Here is a 22,165-nt window from a genome sequence, read left to right as displayed (position 1 = left end):
TTGCTGTGGTCACCTGGAGCCGGTGCCACCCAGCAGGACTCGCTCTTTCATCCTTTGTACCACAGAGCAGGAAGGGGAGGGGCTTTTATTTTTGCCATGCAGCTGGTAGAGACACTCCGTTCCCAAACACACCCCTTCACCCACCCTCCACCCCCCACCCCCGACGCAGGATTACACCCAGGACAACAAATCCAGGACACACCTTCAGGTCTTCATCCTGTCCTGGACCTCACCTCGCTTCACCTCACCTTTCGAACCCTTTTTTACTTCCTTTACATGTCTCTTTATTCACACTGAGACTCACAGGTCTCCTCACAGGTCAGCTGAGAGTCTGTGACCGTCCTGAGACACTTGTCCACAGCCTGGTTTTTAATGACTGTGGTGTTAAAGCCTGGGCTCTGAACAAACTCATCGACTGGGCCACGGTTGAACTCACAGTGATGTGAGTTATGTCTGAAGGTAAACTGAAGCTCCTGGTCTGTTCCTGCAGGATTTTCTGCTGCCACGTGATTGGCTGCATGAATGAGCAGGTGCGCAGGTGTTCCTAATAAAGTGCTCAGTGAGTGATCGCTGAGGAAACATGCAAATATCCCCTGAACGTGTGCACATGTCTCTGGACGTCCATGCAGTCTGCCATCGGCTCCTCGTCCTGTAACAGTCTTTAAAAGGCTTCGACACACTTGAAGCTTCTCAGTATCCTCAGTGAGGAGTTAACAAGCTGACCCCCCCGCCTCCCCTCCTCCCCCCACTCTGGCCTGAATGGATGAGAGTCTGTCGGTTGGAGTGCTCCCTCTTTATCCTCCATCCTTCCACTGATCACTGAAGTGTGATGTCAGCAGGACGCCGCCTGCTCTGATTGTGTGGGACACTTTTTTTTTATTGGATAAGTGGAGCGGCTTCCTTTGTGCCTTTGAGCCTGAGGTGGCCTGTTGGGCTCTTAATCACCAGCCCTCCGAGGTGGCGCGCTGCGTTCAGGGGGCAGCGGATCAAGGAGCGCCGCCTCATTCAGGCCCGAGCTGTTGATCTACCAGCTCATTGTCCCTCTCGTCCGCACCTCGGCCGAGCAAGGTAAACAAATGGCAAACAAAAGGCGGAGCTTCAGAGCTGAGCCGACGCCGTGGGGGGGCTGCTCCTGAAACGTGACCACTGTCCCCCAAAACCTAAAACCTCCAGGACGACCTGCAGACGATGAGTCTTACATTAATGTTACAGCTTTAATGAGACGTGTCAAGAACAGAAACAGAATCAGAGAGAGAAGTGAGATTATTTCTGCAAATAAAATATTGTTTTTAGTGATGCTGTGGTTTTATTTAATCGTTTCTCAACCCCTGGGGTCAGGATCCCATAAGGGGTCACTTAATAATTTGGTCAGGTCATGAAACATTTCTAATATCTGAGTTTTTTAAAAAGTATCAGCCTGTCAGTTGGGTCTGACCATTCTTTTTTTTTTTCTTCCATTAATCATCGTTTGACCCCTCGGATTTATCTTGGGACCTCTTGGGGGGTCCTGACCCCCAGTTTGGGAACCACTGACCTAAAGAGTTTTGGAGGATTTACTCAATCCGGGCAAGATTTTCATTCTTTCAGTCTTAAAATCAACAAAACCATTTTCAAATATTTTTTTCACAGCAACTTTTCCCTGAAGTCAAATCCAGGAGCAGAACTCGGACTCTCTTTATGGGCTGTGAGTTTTTCTTCGGTCTCATTTCTGTTGAATCACGTCTTTTCAAACTTTTCCCAGACGTCTAATTTCTTTTTCATTCTGCGTATTTAAAACCAGATACTCCCCCGTCACCCTCCGCTCTCACCCGAACATGGCCCTAATCCCTCCTCTATAGTCTCCCTCTCTCTCTCTCTCCCCTCGCCTCTATTCTTTCTCAGCCTCGCTCGCTCTCTGGGGATCAGATCAGATTTGCAGTGTGATGAGCAGTCGTGTGACCAGACGACACCAATTCAACAAGTCACAGTTCTGTCTCTCAGAGAGTTAGTAAACTTATTTATCTTAGTTTTGACATTTTGTTTATAATGTTTTTGAAATACTCCATTTACAGATTCGCAGGTTTGCACATTATTTCGTATTATTTCTATTAAACCGCAGCTAAAAAGGACATTTCTACATGTGCACAGAGTCTGGTTGAAAGATTAAACGATGCTCTGTCTGATGGCTGAAGCGTGCAGACGTGTTTCTCTGCAGCGTGACGTCAAAACTCCACCAAACGCTGAGAGTAATGAGCAGCGAGCGTGTTTTGGTCAATGCATTTAACCAGAGAATTAACACAACAAATGAACGGTTACAATAAACAGACACAAGTTTGACCTGCAAAACACCACGAAGACAAACTGCACACACAGCCATCTGCTGCCCACATACATCAGGACTGTTTCCAAAGGCTGGTGTGAGGACCGCAGGAGGCCCCCGCTGAGGGCTGCCAGGGTCCAACGAAACACAGGACACGAAAACTGCAACTTAATGAAACTAGTGATTCAAAGGAGAAAAATACTTGACCTGTGATAAAGGTTTCCATTCATCTAAAACATATTTCAGTGATTAGTGATCAGTGTTTGTCACGACGATGAACCTGAATCCACTGAACGTCTCGTGTGTATAATAAAGTTTTAACTGAAGCTCTCCAGCGGCGACACTATCAGCACATTCCTGACAGTCTGAACAGCGTCTCAATGAGATTTAGATATCGAGGAAGTTTTAAAAAGCTAGTTAAGTGCTATTCAGCTGCACTGAAAGGCGAAGCATTGAAAAAGCCAAAATGAGAGTATAAAGAGCGTCGCGGCGGGGGTTCGTGGAGAGGCGAAACATCGGCATTATGGCACGGATGCCATCTCCTCACCCGGACAGAAAGCCCTCCCCAGATGGCAGCGCAGAGTTTGTCGGCTGAAGGCTTTCACTCTGGGACAAAAGCTATCTAATTGAGAACAAACTGTCAGTGAAAGAGACGAGACCGTGACCGGAGAGGGGGCCGCTCCGGGCCGCCGGCCAGCACCGGGGGCCCCGGGCCAGCTCCGGGGCCCTGGGCTCGGTCTATCCCCTGGCCCCCCGGCCCCTCCGGGCTCCTCAGACCTCTTGTGACTGACACAAGAGGCCACGGAGGATAACACGCGCAGCGGACCAACACAAAGGCCTTTCACAGCAGACACAGTCCGAACTCAGCCGACTGTCAAGTGTGAAGGAGAGGAGGAGAGGCTGAAAGGACAGGGAGACAGATAAGTGTGAGGTCTGAGGGGGAGGAGGTTGAGGAGGGAGGGGAGGGGAGAGAGAGCACCGCTGCAGGCTGATGTGAGGACAGGGCCAAATCCTGAAACCAGGAAAACTGTTCAAACCACAACATCTGCAGGTTCACGTCTGACGACAGACAGGCTGCATCTTTCTCTCTTCACTGTTAAAAAATGTAAACAGATCCCTCGTCTACAGAATTAACACAAAGTCAAAACCTTTCTGAGCTCAAGTGATGTTAATAGATGTTTGATCATTGAATATCAAACTCTGCACAAGAAAAACAAACATACTGTGGGATTTTTTTTTTTTTCTCAACTGTAAGATTTTATTTTAAAAACATCTTCGAGGCGTCATGTTCAAGAAAATTAGAAACTGATGCAGGATAATAACTTTTCTCAGGTTTTGAATGACGCTCAGAAATCTTTGATCATTTTAACTCAACATTATATTTGTAGCTGTAGACAAAGCGAAACAAAGCCAGTTTTGGTCATTTTCCCCCCTCACCTTTTTTTTTATTTATTTCTTTATTTCATTAGTTCCGTGGAACATTGTTTAAAATGCTGTGGGTCTGTAGTTTAAGGTGGGACACCTGTGTCACTGCAGGATTTTTCAGTTCCACAGGTGATCTTCTGTCTCCGTCTCCTGCACATGAATCATTTTAACCCGTTCATCTCCGAACCCTGCAGAACTTTTCTTCTTTCCTCCTTTCAGTGGCGTCTTTGTGCTCTCGTGTCCAGTGTGTTTTTTTGTGGAGGATCTTCTCTGGCCTCATGCTCCACTGCTGCAATGTTTGGAGTGTGAGATGAAAAGCAGCTCTACCACCAACAGAGCTGAATGGTCATTGTGAGGTTCACAAAGGCGGCTGCAGGAGAACACAAGACTCACTCGTCTCAATGGTTCACTTTGGGAGCGCAGACAAAGGCGTAAAAACACAGATAGAGGCTCCAAAAGAGAAGCACCACTCGAGTCTGAGGGACTCATCGGGGATTGTGTTCTCTGTTAAAGACGCCATCAATCACCCCATCAGTCCTGCTCCAGCTGACCCGATTTACATGTTCGCATCAATCATCCCGAACCTGCAGGAACAGTTCGGAGGAAAGGTTTACTGTCTTCACTCCGCTCGGTGCTCGGATACCGGAGTTTGTTTTATTCGTTGAACCAAAGGAGTTAAGTCTGTTAGATGTTAAATATCGTCAGAACACAAGCAGCCGTTCGTCTAAAACTAAAAAATAAATCTGAGATTTCAGGACTGAAAACTAATCTGAGGACTCGGTCAGAGCGGATCATGTCAGACAGGCAGGGCTGCGTTATTCTCCACTTCCTGTCTGATGAGTGTCTCCGGTTTCACCTGAAGTGCATCATTAACTCTGACCTCTGTCTGTGTGAAGGATGAAACCCCGCCTACTTTCTCACCTCCACACAGCTGACCAATCACAGAGGGAGGCGGCGGTGAACTTTCAGAAAGTTACAGACATGTTTACACCGGAGTTAAGTCAAGCCCAGGACTCGGACTCGTCTTTGACTCAGACTCTGACTGTGTTCAGACTCTGACGACTCAGACTTTTCTTGTAACAGGTTGACAGCTGTTATTTAATTTCGTGCAAAGGCACACCTGTGATCACCTGCAGATTCACCTGCACCATGAGCAACAAGTGGCACTCGACTCGACGCAGACCATGTGTGCACGCATGAACATGACGATCACGATAACTCTGATGTGACAGGAAAGCAGCTTTAGCATCAGTCTCCAGCAGAGATCAGAGAAAACGACAGGATATGATGAACAGAGAGAGAGAAAACAGAAACAAACAGCTGAGGGTTTAAAGAGTTTCCACCTCTGTATATAGAGCAGGCTGAGGGAAGAGTTAAATCATGACCAGAGTGACCAGATTATTAAAAACTCCTCTGTGCCGCCTCGTGTTTTAATGAGTCTAAAATTAGCCAGCATCGACCCTCTGCGGCGACCTGGAGAAGAATCAGCCCAAAACACTCACTTCACATTTTGTTTTGGAAACAAAGATCATGCGTCACCTTCCTGTGTCCACCGTCCTGCCGGAGTGGACGGACGGACGGACGGAGGAGGACGACGCAGTGATTATTCCTCCCTCTAAGTCCTCCCATCTGTCCCCGTTTCTGCCAGGTCTGAGCCTCTTTCACTACAACTGACAGGACCCTGCAGCCCACAAACACAGAGCTGGTGGGGGGGCCCCCGCCTCAGAGCCTTGCCCCTCCAACCCCCCCCTCAACCCAACCCAATCAGCCCCCACCGTCCCCCCAATTGTGTCCCTGCACACCAAAGCACTCCTCTATAGCTTTTTGATTGGCTTTCAATCCCCACGCCACTGACAAGGTTCTGTATGGGAGGAGGAGTGTGTGTGTGTGTGGTGTGTGTGTGTGTGGAGGAGAGTGTGGTGGGCTTACTAAGGAGATTTAGTGGAGGTGGGGGGGGGGGGGGCACAGAGGTGATTTTTCAGGGGGAGGAGGAGGAAAGTAAAAACTGGGACAGATGGGGCTGATTGTTGCTCTATACGCAAATTAAGGAGCGAGACATCTGCAGAGAGACGGAGTGGTCGACCGAGGCAATTAAGACTGGAGAGAGAGAGAGAGAGAGAGGAGAGAGAGAGAGAGAGAGAGAGAGTATGTGCACGATATTAACAAGTGTGTGTGTCAGACAGATGTATAGTTGTGATTTCAGCGTGCAGACATTCAGTCAGGCTCACATTACAAAAGAGGCATGCCTGTGTGTGTGTGTGTGTGTGTGTGTGTGCACCAATATACAGCCAGTTTTCTGCCACAGCAACAGAAAATCCTGGTTTCTGATTGGCTGATCTTACAACCTGAGCACTGGAACTTCAGTCACATGATAACAGGTGTGTGTCATGAAGATGTGTGTGTTCCTGAGGTCAGAGACCAAAGTCTGAAAAAGTAAAATTCGTCTTCTCCTCTTTTTCTTTTCATCTGATTCAGATTAAAGACACAAACCAACAATTTATCCAGATTAAATTATTATTAATATTTTGAATTTGACTTTTTGTTTCCAGCTATGTTAGTATATGAGGAACAGGCACATTTCTGTAAAATATTTTAGTCTAGTTTTCTGTTTTTATGTGATTCTCTTGTTGTGTTTATCTTTAGAGGAGAAGCTAAAGCGTCTGATAACCTGATGATATTTCTTTGGAGCACGTCTCAGCATTAATCCTGAATCTGCTTGTTCTGTTTGATTGACAGAATTACGTTAGCTTAGCGTTTCCTGTTTGTGTGACTCTGCAGGTCAGTGAATATTCGTTTGTTTTTTAGTTTTTAATCAGTGATGAAAAATATTCTGTTTAGCTTGAGGTCTTGTTTTCATGGTGGTAAAAGATCTGAAGACAGAAAAGAAAATATCTGAGACTGAAAACTGTCTCTGACGTTTTAGATGAGGTCTCAGATTGAATTGGTTGATCACAAAGTTGTTGTTATTTATTGAAATTATGGACTGAACCTCCAAAATAAGAGCGGAGTTGAACAAACAAAATGAAGCAGGAGAAAAGAAAAAGAAGAAAAGGAGGGGGGCTGATGGAGGAGAGGAGCATCTCTCTCTCTCTCTCTGCAGAGGTCAGAGGTCACAGTATAGACGAGCAGTGTGCTGGATTTAATGTGAGCCCTTTTTTTGTCTTTTTTTTTTCTCTGCACGTTTTGTTTTGTTTTGTTTTGTTCCTCCACCTCACACGCTCAGAGACCTCGCGTGACAAAGCAAGGTCATCAGCAGGATTATTCCTGCTCAACACTGCTGTTATTAGACCAGAAGAAGAAGAAGAAGAAGAAGAGAAGAAGAAGAAGAAGGAGAAGAAGAAGAAGAAGAAGAAGAAGAAGAAGGAGAAGATGTAACTGCTGCAAGTGCGTGAGTGAAACTAAGAGAAGGACAATTGTTAAAATAAAAATGAACCTTCCATCAGTTCAGTTATTCTGTGTGTGTGTGTGTGTGTGTGTGTGTGTGTGTGTGTTGTTTTAATGATGCATTGTTTACGTTGTAAACTGGGTCTGAGGGTCTGAACTGATGAATCTGTCTTTGTCTCATATGTAGGTTTGCAGACTCACACACCAACAAAGAATGAATGTCTTCTCTGTTAAATGTTAATCCCCAACATGCATCATGGCAGCCTCCTCCGTCCACAGTCAGCTGACCGACCAAACAAACCAACAACTCTCCAACATGCACTAAAAACATCCAGTGATCTTTATAATCCAGCCTGTGATTTACAGAATCATTTCACTGTATGAACCAGGGGAGCAAGAAATATGTTTATATGACGAATCATTAAACAGACACGAGAGGCGGGAAAATAACCGAGCAAAAACTAAATGAACATTTTTCCTTTTAATATCGACTCTGCAAAATATAAATGGAATAAACTCATGATTTTAGCTGCAATATACACAAACGTCAGGCCAAACCCCCCCTCTCCTGTGACAGGTGTTTGGTACAGTCCAAAGCCCAGGTGAAGGTATTTAAATCTTCTCACTGACCAGCTGCTCAGTGACTCAAACTTAACTTAAAGAGAACAGAAGTGTCAACGCTGAAGCTCAAACTTGTGTCTGTGAGAATTTGTTTTTTACTTCCTGTTTCGGTCTGGGCCGCGATCTGGATCCAGGTTCTGGTGGTTTGTGCATCTCGTGTGACACATCTTTTCCCAGCGGCTCAGTCGCCTCAGAGTGTGAGACAGAAAACACAAACCCCAGCAGAGAGAGTTCGAGAGAGCGGAGAGAATCCCTCTTCAGCTCAGAGATAAGAGCTCTTTGTTGCGTCTCAATGACGCCTCACAGGAAGCTTTTGTGAGCGGACTCAGAGGTGATATTAACCCTCTGAGCTTCAGTCCTGCTGGAGGAGCTGGGATCACTTTTAACCCCAGACTCTGTTTCATTGATCACAGAGAGTGAGTCAGAGACTTCTGAAGGTCTCTGACAGCGTTAACAGCAGATCTTTAAGTCGTGAGGTTTGGAAAAAAACGTTACTACACAACTAAACTGCAGCAGCAAATATGTTTTATAGGAAACATCATCTCAACGACCCAGGAAATAACCACTAAATAAAATGACTGTTTACCAGGATTCCATATTTTACTGTCACACAAAAACTAAATGAGACTAAATGAATTAACACATTAAATATCATGTTTCCACGTTTCCATGTGCAGGAAATCAAGATTACATTTCATGACTATTGCACAAACTATCATAGCGTCACAAATAAAAGTGTCATTTAGATATTTTTAAAAGATATAATGAGGAGCGTTTGAAATAAATCTGAAAAGCTGCAGAATGTTCTGACGTCGTATTTATTTAGTTTTAAGTTGAAGTCCTGCGTTCACAGTTTAGTGAACGTATAGAAGTGACAGCATCAGAATTTACGTCATAAACTCATCATACAGAATATTGTTAGAGTTATTGGTGAATTAAGCATCACTTTAACTGAATTATTTTATACTGCTGAGTAAGCTGAATCTCTGACAACTTCATAAACGTGAAAGTTTATTTCTGACTTTATTTTATGTGGCTGATAAAAACACATTTAAAATGAGAACAGGCCTTCGTGTGTAGTTGTTGATATCCTCGACATTTTGCCCCAGATAAACTCCAATTACTGTCTGACACTTAAAAACCCAGGAGAGACCAGGAGCCCGACTCCAGCAGGTGTTTCACCAGCTCTGCCCCACAGCCGGGTCTCTGGGTCTCTGTGAGGATGAAATGATGAGGAGACTCTCAGCTTCGCCCTGTTCACCAGCAGCTTTAATGAATCCTTGTGGGATCTTTTCACACTTGTGAAGGAGCCGCTGGGAGCGAGGAGGCTTTTAACAAGCGCTGTTTGTTCATCAAGGAGGCTCCACCGCGATGATCTGCTCTCAGCTCGGAGATAATACCGAGGGCAAACGGCACAGAGAAAGGACGGGGCTGATTGGGAACGAGGAGCTGTTAATGAGATGGAGGAAGAGTCGCTGTGTTATCCTGAAGGGTGGTCTGAGGACAGAGAGCAGGGTTAAGAGGCTGAGATCGTCACACTGATCTGCACTGTGCTGAAATGTCTGAGAGAAACATCCAGTTTCCACTGTCATCCATCAGACACACTCTGCTTGTTCCATACACACACACAGGCCACGCTTTTATTATTAAATCACAGATTATTCAGTATCTTAACTCTGAGAGGATCTGGTCTGTAGACGTGGACACGTGATCAGACACGTAATCAAACTGGGATCCACTTCATCTTCACCTCTTTAACACTGCAGAGGTCTCAACACCTTTTCACTGGCTTCACACATTTTACAGAACAGACTCTGAGCTCTGTTGGATGAGCTGTTTATTCACACAGATTACTGAGGTAATGGTGATTCTCTACTGCACCTCAGTCAGTCCTTATTTACAGTGTCCAGCTTTTCTCAGTTTGAAAAGTAGAATAAATCTGATGCAGTGCAATAAAGAAAAGGTGTGATATTCTCGTTTGACTCTATGTTATTATTTAAGTGTCAACAAATGTTTTACAGCTCAAATGAAGGTTTAACTGCTTCATGTTGACAGCTGTGGTTTGGATTTTGTTGTTTGTCGTGTAATTATTCATTGGAAGAAAATATTTGACCACAGGTTGTGTTGTTTGAAGGAGACGTTTGTTGTTTGTGACGTCAGAGTGCACAAATCAGATGAACAGAACACGTTTACAATCATCAGAACAACACAACAACAACAACAACAAAACAACAACAGGTGTATTCTCACTCTGCTGGAGTCGAGTGTTGATTCTGTTCGTGTTCGACTGAAGAAGAAAAAGCTTCAGTTTCAGTTTTGGCTGCAGTTTGATGCCTCAGGATGTTTCTGTGTTCACTGGACTGAATCACACTCACACACACACACACACACACACACACACACACACACACACACACACACTGAGCTGAGATCTCCATACTTATGAGGTCTCACTCCTGAAAGGTCTGGTGTGTGTGTGTGTGTGTGTGTGTGTGTGTCAGACTGGCAGTGAGAATGAACTTAATCCTCTAAGCTCTTGTTGGGGCTTGTCCTCTCTCCTCTCTACAAGACCCAAAAAAAGTGACTAAACTTTTTTTCACGATTTCATTTTTTAATGTGAGTGTTGTGTTCACTTCCTGTTTCTGCAGAGGACAAAAAAAAATCAGTGCAGGTTTAAGGTTCAGGAAAATGGATATTTTTAATGTGCATTTTGAGGAATTCAAACTTCTCTCCTTATTTCTGATTTGTTTCTTCTTTGAGGATTTTTGGCAGTTAGCAAACAACTTGTTTTGTTTCTGATTAGTGAACTCTACTTCTTCTACTGTTTATTTCAGGCACGTGTGATGTCAATGAAAATTTGCTTCACAGCTACAAGGAAATTCCTAATATCTCTGACTCAGAGTTGCAGGAAGCTGACGTGCACATTTTTTTTCTCCATCATGTTAATTTTAAAAAAATGAATTCAGTGTGTGTCAGTGTGTATACACTGCTGCAGATTAGTAGGATATAAGCTGCAGTGTTTTGTTTTCTTCACAACTCATGAGTTGTGTGACTGTCAGTCCTGACTCTGTCTTTATACTTGACTCTAACAGATCTGGTCTTGGACTTGTGTTGAACTCGACTGAGGTGGTCTGATCAGACAGAGCTGCTCCTCGCTGCAGCTGTCCTCACATCAGGAACAAAGTCAGGAGTGTTTTTTTTACCTCGTCCAGCTGTGAGTGTGTGTGTGAGTGTGTGTGTGTGTGTGTCACCTCAGGGCATTTTGTCACTTAAGAGACGGACATTTGGCCCGATCGGTTTTCCTCCCCCTGAACTGCACGCTTCAAAGGCCGGATGAGCAGATTAGGGGTCAGGATGGGCTCAGGACTAACTGATTTAGGAAGGTTTAGTCTCCACTCTGAAATCCATCCTCTTTGTTTGGCCTCATCGCCCCGCCGACTCCGTTCCTCTCGGCAGCTTCTTCTCGCCTTTTTAATTCGTTTTTCTCTGCTTCAGTGAGCTACAGAGGCCTGCAGAGGACATTAACAGTTCCTCAGGTTCCTCATGAGGAAATTTAGAGAAGGCAGGAGATGACACAGGTAACACTGAGACGGTGTGGGTGAAAAAACTCCAGTGTTTTTATTAGACTTTCAGGATTTTTTATCTAATCGCAGTATTTCTACTTAAGTAACTGATTTAGGTTCTTATAGTTGCTCATGTGAACATGGTAAATAAACTGGAAGGCCACAGATCCACTGTAATGAATCATGAGTGTCTGCTGCCACCTGCTGTTCACTCACAGCATCACATCCTGTCACATTTTAAAAAGACAAAAGCAGAGACATTATGGTTCAATCCTCCACACACATCAACATTTTTACTGCACAGTAACATTAATATCACACACAGCACGTCCATACATCCTATGTAGATTCTAATCAATCAAATCAATCATGAGCTGAGAAATAAACAGATTTATTTGGATGCTGGTTTGTCCTGCACTGACCACCAGAGGGCGCCAACACTCATCAATGAAAATATCACACAATGGAATTACTCAGGTGAAGTAGAAGTACATCAAAACTGTACTCAGTACTTGTGTAAATGTTACAGTTCACATCTGGTGTGATCAAGGAGAGGATGTGGTTTTATTTTGAAAAGCTACTTTTAAAACCAGCTTTTATTTTGCAGTAGAACACCGGAAGTCGTGTGTGTTGAGCAGAGGGCAGTGTGACCGGCTGAGAGGGAAGGATCAGGAAGAAGGGAGTGAAGAAATCAGGATTAACCGCAAACACGAAAAACACGAACCGGAGAAGAAGAAGAAGAAGAAAAACGAAGAGAAGAAGAAGAAGAAAACAACAACAACAAAACAACAAGAAGACGAAGAAACGTGAGTCTGAGTTTGTTTTCTTCACACTGAGTCAAACAGCTGCTGCAGCTGTCAATCAAACAGGATCCAGACCCAGCCAGGTGTGTCGAGGCCACGCCCCTTCAGGTAACCGCCCAGTTGTGTTTCTGCACAGGTTAGAACACGGTGAGACTGAGTCAGTACTTTTAGTCCAGAACTGTACTTTTAAATACTTCATGTCTTTATACTTATACTGCATCAGTTTTATCTGACACCTACAGTTACTGAGTACTTTACAGAGTACTTTTAGAAGTACAGTGCAGTACTTCGATCCTTTACTTAAGTAATTGTACTAATACAACAGTGTAAAAATACTCAAGTACAGGTAAAAATATGATGTAAATAAAAGTACACAAATATTGTCAGCTCCATGAAGGTAAAAGTACACAAGTATAATACTTAGGTACTGAACCTACTTTTACTTAAGCACCTGTGTGTGTGTGTGTGTGTGTGTGTGTGTGTGTGTGTGTTGCTTGTATTACTCATGTTGTGGGGATGAAACTGAAAAATCATCATAACTTAAAGACTTGGTTTAAGTTGAAGTCAAGCGCCAGGAAATGAATGTAAGTCAATGTAATGTCCTCTAAAGTGATGGAAACGTGTGTGTGTGTGTGTGTGTGTGTGTGTGTGTGTGTGTGTGTGTGTGTGAATGGGCTCATTGACTGTAAGCAGCTTTTCTGAAACAATGAAGTATTTCATCACTTCCTGTCAGACTGCTGGTGTTACGCTGTTACCAAACATGGTGCCAGCATCGTATTTATTTAGACAGGTGACAGTGAAACAACAGGACGCAATAAAACAACAAACACATGTGTTATGATTATTCTCTTTATTAGTTAATCTGCTCGTTTCAATTAATTAGCAGAAGAAGTTCAGACACAAGAGTCAGTTTACTTTCATGTCAGACAAAGAAAAGCAGCAAGTCGTTCTATTTCTACTTTGCTTGGTCGAGATGATCGATATTATTCACTTCGTCTGTCAGTGGGTCAGTGAACGCCCCGGCATCAGAGTCGCTGCAGAGAGACAGACTCGGACTCAGGTTAAGGACCAGGCTTCCTTAACCTGCTGCCATCGCGACCTGACTCCGGGAAAGCACCAGGGTTTCAGGGTTCAGGTTAGAATCAGGGCGGAGGTGGAGGGGCTACGCTCCCCTGGATCTGAGGCACTTCCTGTCATTATGTGTCATTATTGTGGAGACAGCTTCCTCTGAACCTTTAGAGTTTGTTTAGTCTGACAGAGCCACTGCAGTAAAACTATCACCAGTATTTACATGTAATTTCATAAGTTTATTTCTGAATATTTAGAGCAGACATCACATTGTATGTGTGAATATTATATGATGATTGAAAATAACACGAAGCAGGTGTTGTTAAAGTTTATTTCTCTCCCTCCTCTTCTCTCTTTTCTTTTTTTAGCAGGATGGATGGAAGTGGCTCAGCAGGAAATCCCAGCGCTGCCTCGTCCCACTCGCTTCCTGCCCACGCTGACGAGGAGACGCTGCAACCGGCTGAGGAGGACCAGCAGAGCACAGAGTCAGGCAGTCTGTCTGGGTCCCAGAAAGACCCGAGTCCGGCAGAGAAAGACCGGAGTCCTGCAGAGACTCAACAGACTGAAGAAGAACTAAACCAGACAGATATCACTGAACACGCAAACCATGTGGATCCTCTGACTGGAAACTCTCCTGCTCCAACGGCAAGTAAATCATCTGAGACCGAACCAGATCAACCAAAACAAGATCCTCCTCCTACAGAGCAACAACAAAAACAACAGAGGAATTCAGGGGAAAAACTGAAACCAGAAGACTCTGCGGTGACAAATCAACCAAATCCAGACAAACCTCCTCCAGCTGAACCAGATCAAATGAAACTAGATCCTTTTCCCACAGAGGAACAAAAACCGGGAGATTCTTCTGCAACAGAAAAACAGAAAACAAACAACTCTCCTGCGAACGATCAGCCGAGACCAGATCAGTCCTCTCCAACCAAACCAGATCCACTTTGTACAGATCAAAAGAAGCCAGAGGATCATTTTTGCCTAAACCATGAACAAATGCCAGATCAGTCTCAGGACCACCAAACCCAGAAGGGTCTTACAAACCAGAAGAGTGAAGAGGACCCCCCTCAACCCACAACGGATTTAACTGCTCTCAGTTCATCACTCCAGGAGCTGGAGCTCCATATATCTGAGTCTGAAGACCAGCAGAACCACCAACACCCTCCTCCTCCTCCTCCTCCTCCTCCTCCTCCTCCTCCTCCTCCTCCGCCTGTGGACCAACAGAACCACCTGTCTCCTCCTCAGGTTTCATCATCGATTGCCCATCCAACCGAAACACACACCCTGGCTCCACCGACTCCGCCCCTCACCATCGAGGCGTTCTGTGACCAGGTGCGGTCCTGCACTCCAGTTTCCTCTTCAGGTGAGCCCAAACTATGCGGTTACCTGCAGAAGCAAGGGGGGCCCCTGAGGGCCTGGAAGCAGCGCTGGTTCACCTACGAGGAGAAGAAGAACCAGCTGTTCTACTACCGCACGCCGCAGGATGTGATGCCGCTCGGCCGGGTGGAGCTCAGCGGCGCCACCTTCACCTACCCGCTGAAGGCCGAGATGGGCACCTTCCACATCAAGACACCTGAACGCACCTTCATACTCAAGGTAGGGTGACATGTAGACCAGGACTGTCTCATCCACTGTGCAGAGACAGGAGACTTCACTCACCTTTTACCTCCCCACAGGCTGTGACCCAGGAGCTGATGCTCTATTGGCTGCAGCAGCTGCAGGTGAAACGCTGGCAGCACAGACAGATGTCCACCTGTCCAGACCCAACAAACAACAACACTACAGGTGAGATACACACCAGCACAGTCAGCTGTGTCTCAAACAACACGTCTGATGACTAAACTGGTCTGATGGTTGGTCTAGTCAAGTCCATTTTATTTATATTGTGCACAGTCATCTGTCAGTTACTGCTGGTTTTAATCCTGTGATTGTCACTAAAAGCAGTTTGAGACTCATCCTCTTTTGTCACCTCCTCGTGGCCTCTACCTTTTTATTTTTTTATTTTTTTATTTTTTTTATTGCCGGGTTATTTCCAGGAAGTGAGTGAGTGAGTCCTGTGGTAATCCTCCTCACAGGGAGAGTTGGGAAATCCGTTCCTCAGGCGAGGGAGTGGCTCAGGATCATAAACCACAGACTGACTCACACTTCTCCAAAACACTGTCACACACACTGACGTCTGACAGGACTGAGAACGAGTCTGTGACTGACAGAGTATATTTACCTTCTGATTTAATTAGATTCTTTCATGTTTCCCCAGAGAACAGGTTTTTAGGATTATCACAGTCTTCTCCTTGGACCAACAGAGGGGAAACTTTCTCATCAGGACAAGTGTGAAACGCTGGCAACCTCTGAAAATAAACCTCTGTAACTCTAACACCAACTCTGAGTCATAGCTGACACATATTGATGTCATGCAGTGTGTCCTGAGGATATCATTCATCCAGAATAAACTTCCTCAAATTGCCTTAGATATCAGAGAAGAAAGAGGCTTGGCTCAGAGTCTGGTTCCTAAATAAACCTGTACTGTGTGTTGGTGTTAGCATGTTTCCATTTATCGGATTGACAAACACATTTCTGACCTTTGACCTCCATTTTCACACAAATATTGAAGGAAAAAGTAAAAACTCCACCTGTTCCTCCACCTGACTGACCTAAACTGGTGACAGAGGACAGGCCAGCTGCTGGTTTGTGACTCTGGAGGGTTTCAGAAACTGCTGCACTGCTCCTTTAATGTGTGTAACTATGTTTAATGAGCACAGGAAATAGGATGTGATGTGTTTTAGCTGCTCTTTGATGTCGCTCTGTGCAGCTAAGGATCATTTCCTGTTGTTAATTTTGGCTCCAGAGACCAGTAACTCCAGCACTGACAAATACCCAACAGCCAGGTCAGTCAAAGTCACTTCCATAATTAATTCTGGTAATGATTAATTATCTGTTATTATTACCAGCTGTGGCCACCGTGGCTGGTATTGTTTTGACCTTGTGAGTCTGTTTGTGGTCCTGGAGACAGCACAGTTCAGCACAGACTGAACACTAAAACCCTCATGAAGGATTTACTGCAGGACTGTTGGATTAGGGTGTATTAGTTTCAGGGTGTTTTAGTGTTCGTAGTGTGTGTACACATGCTGCATGGAATAAAATCTGTTTTTTTTTTTTGTGAGGGTGACGACAGGTTTCAGAATTCATCGACACAACACCGATAAGACAAAAAAGTCTGAATGAGTTTTGTGAATCTAACAAACAAAGACATGGACTGTGACAATCTTTATAATCTTCATGTTGTTCTTTTGGTCAGTAATCAGCTGTTTGTCAGCCTGAGTTTGGTGCTGCGGTCGAAGCAGCTCACCTGGTTCTCAGGTATTCTGCTCGTGTCCCGACTTGTTCAGAATCTTCAGGTCTCAGCTCGGTGTGTTACAGCAGACTGAAGAGGCGTTTAAAGAGGAAACAACCCTGAATTACTGTTAAAACAAAAGTTTGTTAAGATCATAGAGCAGCTTGAATCTAAAGGGTTCATCCTCTGAGGAGCAGGAGGGAGATCTGGAACTTTTATTGATAGTATAATTTTTCTTGTATAAAATCTTGTTTGAAATATGATAGAAACTAATCTAATTTTCAAAATAAAATAAAAATAACTGATTAAAAGAACATCATAACAATGTAGTAATACAAGTAATATTTGATTATTTAAATATTAATACATAAAATAGTATAAATAATAATAGAAGTAGAGAAATCCCATCAGATCTCTGAAATCAGCTGATTGTCTTTATGATGTGTGTTGATTTTGTTTCCTGTTTCTGCAGTCGACTTCCTGCCGGTGCTGAAGAGCCCTCTGGGTCTGGTAGGGGAGGAGGCGGCCAACGTCCCGTCACAGCGAACGCCGCTCGCCAACATGTCGATCAAACATCCGCTCATCGAGCTGCAGTGAGTGACCTCAGCGTGTTGGTTTATGGCTGCTGATCTTTAGATATCAGAGCTGTGTTAGGTACAGAGCCTGGTGATGACAGGAACAAAGTACGACTACGTTTCCCATGAGCCTCGGTTCTTCTTCGTGTCATCGGTGATTTAAAAAGCATTTATTTTTACTTTCTGTGTGCACAGAAACTCAGTCCATAGTCTTCGTAAGAGGTCGTCTCAGGAGTGGAGTCAGAGTGTGTTTCATGTAGAAGCTCCACCGTGGACTCCCCCGACCCCTGCAGACACCAACACCTCCAGTACGTACTGTACTACGACATTAACTGCAGTACTACCACTGACTACAGCAATACAATACTGACTGATACTTATACTGATACTAGTCCTAACTGACATGTTTTAGAGCATAAAGACATTTCATACATTCATCTGATCTCATAGTTTAACTCCTCCTGTCCCATGTCGGTCCCTCCAGCCCCCAGGACTCCTGTTGAGCCTCCGACGCCACCCACTCCCCTCCCATTGGCTGATCCAGCAGGTCAGGTGTCGCCGGCGGAGGGCAGGGAGTCCCCGTCCCTGTTTGAGGGTCGGAACAGGAAGACGAAGAGTCGCAGCTCGTCCACCATGCCGGTCCTCCGCAGAGACACTCTGTCCTCGTCCTTAGACCGGACGTCCCGCCTCCAGCAGGAGAAACAGATGCTGATGGAGGAGGTCAAAGCTCAGAAGGTGATCAGATAATCAGCAGTTTATTGATCAGGATAAAACACAGATCCTTGTTTTGTAGTTTAGTTTAACTCACCAGATGTTTTAGTTTAACATTACCAGATGTGGATTAATCCGCTGAAGAAAATAGTCCCCAACAAATGCAGTAATAATAATACTGTGTCCTGTGCAGGAGCTGGTGTGGATCCTCCACAAAGCCCTGGAGGCAGCTCAGCTGGAGAAGCGAACCTGTGCAGAGTTTTTGGCAGAGAAGGGCGAGCAGGAGCGTCTGGAGCTGCTGCGACACCGCGAGCGGCAGGCGGCCGACCTGCGAGGCCGGCTGGAGGAGGCGAAGGCGGAGGCGGAGGTAATGAGGAGGAGTCTCGCTCAGAAAGACGCGCAGCTGGCCGAGCTGCAGGAGAACATCAGGATTCTGACGGAGAAGAACAACGCCAAGAAGGAGGTGAGGTCACACCTGAGGAGGAGCGACAGGTGAAACACAAACACCTGATGATCCGTGGAAACACTTCCATTGTCCCTCTGATGATGAGTAGTTCCTGTATGGCTGAAGCGACTCCTCTTGTTTGCTGTCAGGTGATCATAAAGCTGTCTGATCAGGTGACCGCCTGTCTGTCCGACCCACGGTACTCCGGCTCGCCCTCTGGTGGCGGTTTGGACTCTCAGACCTTCAAACAGTTTCAGCAGGATATCGAGAACCTGAAGGTGAAGTGACGCCTGAGTGTGATGGGACTGTGATCCAGTATCAGGTGATCTGGATCAGCTGTTAAACCTGTCTGGTCTGTGGTTCTGTGTCTTCTCCTTCAGGACGACATCGAGGCGTATAAAACCCAGAACAAGTTCCTCAACTCGGAGATCTACCAGCTGACCAAACTGTGGAGGAACAGCTCGGAGCAGGAGAAGAGTCTGATGGTGAAGGTGGGTCCAACTGGGAACACAGGGACCTGGTTCCATCACTTTGAGGGGAGTTTGTTGCTTTAACTCTTTTTTCCTGCTCTCTGATTGGTTGCAGTGTGCCTACCTGGAGGCCAGTAACTGTCAGGTGGAGAGCCGTTACCTGGGCGTCCTGCGGAAGCTGCAGGAGACCAAATCTCTGGATCCGGTCCAGCGCGGGGCCGTCCAGAAGATGATCGAGGATGCTCTGAAAGGAGAGCTGAAGAGCGTCATCAAGCTCAACACGGCCAGGTAGAAACACCTGAACAGCAGGGTGGACAGAATAACAGGAACACCTCACTGTCAGCCATGTTCGATGAAACACCTCTATTCGTGAATATGTGGGAAACTCTGCTGGTTTGTGTCCTCAGGGATCATGATGAGTACGGCTTTAAGATCATTCCGGATTACGAGGTGGAGGACATGAAGCTACTGGCAAAGATCCAGGCGTTGGAGATCCGCTCACACAACCTGCTGCACCAGGTCTGACCTCTCACCTGGACTCATGTTCCCCTCACTTTCATTTTTTCAGTCTGTCTCAGTCTGTGTGTTTTTCCCTGCAGGAGGGTGTAGAGCGCCCCCTGTTGAGTCGCTGGGCTCAGTACCTCGCCGGCAGGTCGGACAATGACCTCTGCCCCTCGCCGGAGCTCAAAAATCTGCTGCGTAGTGGCGTCCCTCAGGAGTACCGGCAGAGAGTGTGGCGCTGGATGGTCCGAGCCAGAACCAGGACGATCAGAGACCGCCACCCACAGCACTACCAGCAGGTCCAACTATCCTGAGAACTCCTCAGCAGAGTCATCCGTCACATCTGGATGTAGGTTTCTTTAACATCTCCATGTTCCTGTCGTGTTTCCAGCTGTGCGAGAAGAGTCAGACGTCTCCACACCCGGCCTCCAGACAGATCCAGCTCGACCTACACCGCACCCTGACAACCAATCAGCACTTCTCCTCACCCTCCAGCCCCGCCCTCCAGCAGCTCAGACGTGTCCTATTGGCTTTCTCCTGGCAGAACCACGCCATTGGCTACTGCCAGGGCCTCAACAGGTACACACACATGCTGTATATGTACATGCTTGTACTTCACATATGGGATTCAAAACTGGACTGGAGGAAGTCTGGAGGAGATGGACTCTGTTTCTTTGTCATTAAAGTGATGCAGAATCTCTGTCATGTGATCATGTGACATGTTGTGTCTGTCAGGTTGGCGGCCATCGCTCTGCTGGTCCTCCAGAGTGAAGAAGACGCCTTCTGGTGTTTGGTGGCTGTGGTGGAAACCATCATGCCTCAGGACTACTACACCAAGAACCTGGTGGCCTCTCAGGTCAGGACACACACTCACCTGTTCACCTGCTCTCTGTTTACAGTGCACAGTTATAAGTAACAGCACCAGAGGGCAGGTAGACAAAAACTCTGTATGAATTTACAGCGTCCTGTCATCTCCAGAAAAACAGAAAATTCACTAATTCAGAAACAAACAAATTTATGTGTAATATGAGTGTGAAGCTCATATTTTCCATCTTTTCCTGCTGACACAAATGCAGCATCAGAATCAGTGAGTGGTGTCTGTGTGTTCAGGCGGACCAGCGGGTCCTGAAGGACTTCCTGGCAGAGAAGCTTCCCCGGCTGGCAGCTCACTTTGAGGAGCACAGCATCGACGTGTCTCTGATCACCTTCAACTGGTTCCTGGTGGTTTTTGTGGAGAGTCTGCCCAGTGACATCCTGCTGCCGCTGTGGGACGCCTTCCTGTACGAGGGCACCAAGGTACCCAACACCCAAACACACCACGACAGCAGTACAGATTAAAGTTAGAGAAATGTGTTTCTCAGGTGTGATCTGTGTGGTTTGTGCTGCAGGTGATCTTCAGGTACGCTCTGGCTCTCTTCAAATACAAAGAGGACGACATACTGAAGATCCACGACAGCGTGGAGATCTACCAGTACCTGCGCTTCTTCACCAAGACCATCTCTGACGGCAGGTAAGGACTCACCTGGTCATGATAAAATTAGTTTTGGAAGATTAAATTTGATCTCTGATCTAGTTTGAAAAGATGAAGCAAATACATGATAAATATCTAATAAAAGTTTCTTAAATTGGCATTCTTGGTTCGTACAGGAAGCTGACCGGCATCGCCTTCAACGACATGAACCCGTTCCCCGGCCGCCTGCTGAGGAACCGGCGAACGCTTCACCTGGAGCGCCTGCAGGGGGAGCTACGAGAGCTGGAGGAGCAGCAGAAGGAGTTTGTAGCAGAGAGCGTCGAACGTAAAGACAAAGAGATCGACACCATGGTCAGCGAGGACGACGACGACCTCTGACGAGTTTCAGTGCCAAGTACTTCAAGGACATTTTAAGGCAAATATTTTGTGCTTTTATTACAATTCATGACTTTACTTGAACACAGATCTAAGTACTTCCTCTAGTACTACTGGCCTCTAACCTGGATGGTGTTTTTAGTATGTTACAGCATAACTCCCACACTACATTTAAACTAAGACTGAACTCACACACAGCTGCTGCAACAAGCAAATTAAAAACTCTGCATAAAAACACACACACAAGTCTGAGACACTGAGCTGTGTCAGTGTGAATGACTGAAACTGTCAGCTAAACAGATTTACACTCGTCGGTATAAATCTGTATGAATGTGCTTTAAACCTCACGTTGCACAGTTTTATTTTTGATTCATGATCCGCTTATATGAGATGTTTGTCAACCTTTTAAGGGTTAAAGTTTTATTTGACCTGCTAGATTAAAATAGTTTTGCTAGCATATTGTGTTAAACAGGAAGCAGAACTGTTAGCTCACAGTTGTTAGTCTCAGTCTTTCTGTACGGTCGTAAACACAGATGTCATGTTTTCCCCTAAATTCACAGAATTTATGGCTCTTTATTTTATACTAAAACTTGTGTCTAAAATTTATTGATTTGTGTTCTGTGTCAAACAGTGTTAAATTAACCAATGTGTTCAAATGTGTCTGTCTGCTATTCCTGTGGTTTTGTACATAAATGTTATCTAATTTAAAGTCTTTGTCTTTAAATTGATTTTATATCATTTTCAAATTGTCTGCCATATGCACTTATGAATTTAGCTTGCTAGCTAGCCAAAATATGTAGCTCTTTTAGCTCGATGCTAAAGTGCTATATACAACAATGACAGAAAATTTCAGTTTAACTTTAACTGTAACACCAACACTAATGCAAACAATAATGGGAAGCAAATAATTTTGTCTCTAACATGTAGAAAACGTGGAAAAGAAACAGCTCTAACAAATTCTAATCCAAGTAGCAGGAATCAGTTAGCACTAGCTACCAATGCATTTTGCAGAGCAGTCAAAGTCAAAGTCGTTATTTCTGATTTTGATGTAGAACTATATTATAATTTTTTTTTTTTTTGGCCTGTTGACAACATATTCAGAAATTAAATGTATTAA

At 45.3% G+C, this 22,165-nt stretch overlaps 1 protein-coding gene across 6 annotated transcripts; it reads left to right on the top strand.

The window, feature by feature from the left end:
• The first annotated feature begins 11,899 nt into the window (after positions 1-11,899).
• tbc1d2 (TBC1 domain family, member 2) lies at positions 11,900-21,757 on the top strand. 6 transcript variants are annotated; one of them, XM_018679574.2, is made up of 17 exons: positions 11,901-12,098; positions 13,535-14,765; positions 14,846-14,954; positions 16,973-17,093; positions 17,271-17,383; positions 17,560-17,810; positions 17,980-18,249; positions 18,381-18,509; positions 18,612-18,722; positions 18,817-18,989; positions 19,109-19,220; positions 19,301-19,501; positions 19,594-19,781; positions 19,938-20,058; positions 20,313-20,498; positions 20,591-20,712; positions 20,850-21,757. In XM_018679574.2, the coding sequence occupies exons 2-17, from the start codon at positions 13,536-13,538 to the stop codon at positions 21,049-21,051; spliced, it is 3,639 nt and encodes a 1,212-aa protein (XP_018535090.1). In that variant the 5' UTR covers positions 11,901-12,098; position 13,535; the 3' UTR covers positions 21,052-21,757. The 6 variants fall into 6 exon arrangements, with proteins under 6 accessions (XP_050928526.1, XP_018535090.1, XP_018535089.1 ...); XM_018679573.2 differs by having other exon boundaries at positions 13,532-14,765; XM_018679572.2 differs by having other exon boundaries at positions 11,901-12,203; positions 13,532-14,765.
• Positions 21,758-22,165: the final 408 nt, after the last annotated feature.

Source organism: Lates calcarifer, linkage group LG8 (assembly GCF_001640805.2).
Source record: "Lates calcarifer isolate ASB-BC8 linkage group LG8, TLL_Latcal_v3, whole genome shotgun sequence".
In the NCBI taxonomy this organism is placed as follows: Eukaryota; Metazoa; Chordata; class Actinopteri; family Centropomidae; genus Lates; species Lates calcarifer.
The sequence above is the reverse complement of the archived record's forward strand: the minus strand, read 5'-3'. Positions and strand labels throughout refer to the sequence as shown.

Bases quoted from the DNA above. Each gene is read 5' to 3' on its own strand.
- tbc1d2 (XM_018679574.2), top strand. From the start codon at position 13,536: ATGGATGGAAGTGGCTCAGCAGGAAATCCCAGCGCTGCCTCGTCCCAC. The intron at 14,955-16,972 runs GTGAGATACACA...CTGTTTCTGCAG, and splicing joins AACAAACAACAACACTACAG to TCGACTTCCTGCCGGTGCTG. The intron at 19,502-19,593 runs GTCCAACTATCC...TCGTGTTTCCAG, and splicing joins ACCCACAGCACTACCAGCAG to CTGTGCGAGAAGAGTCAGAC.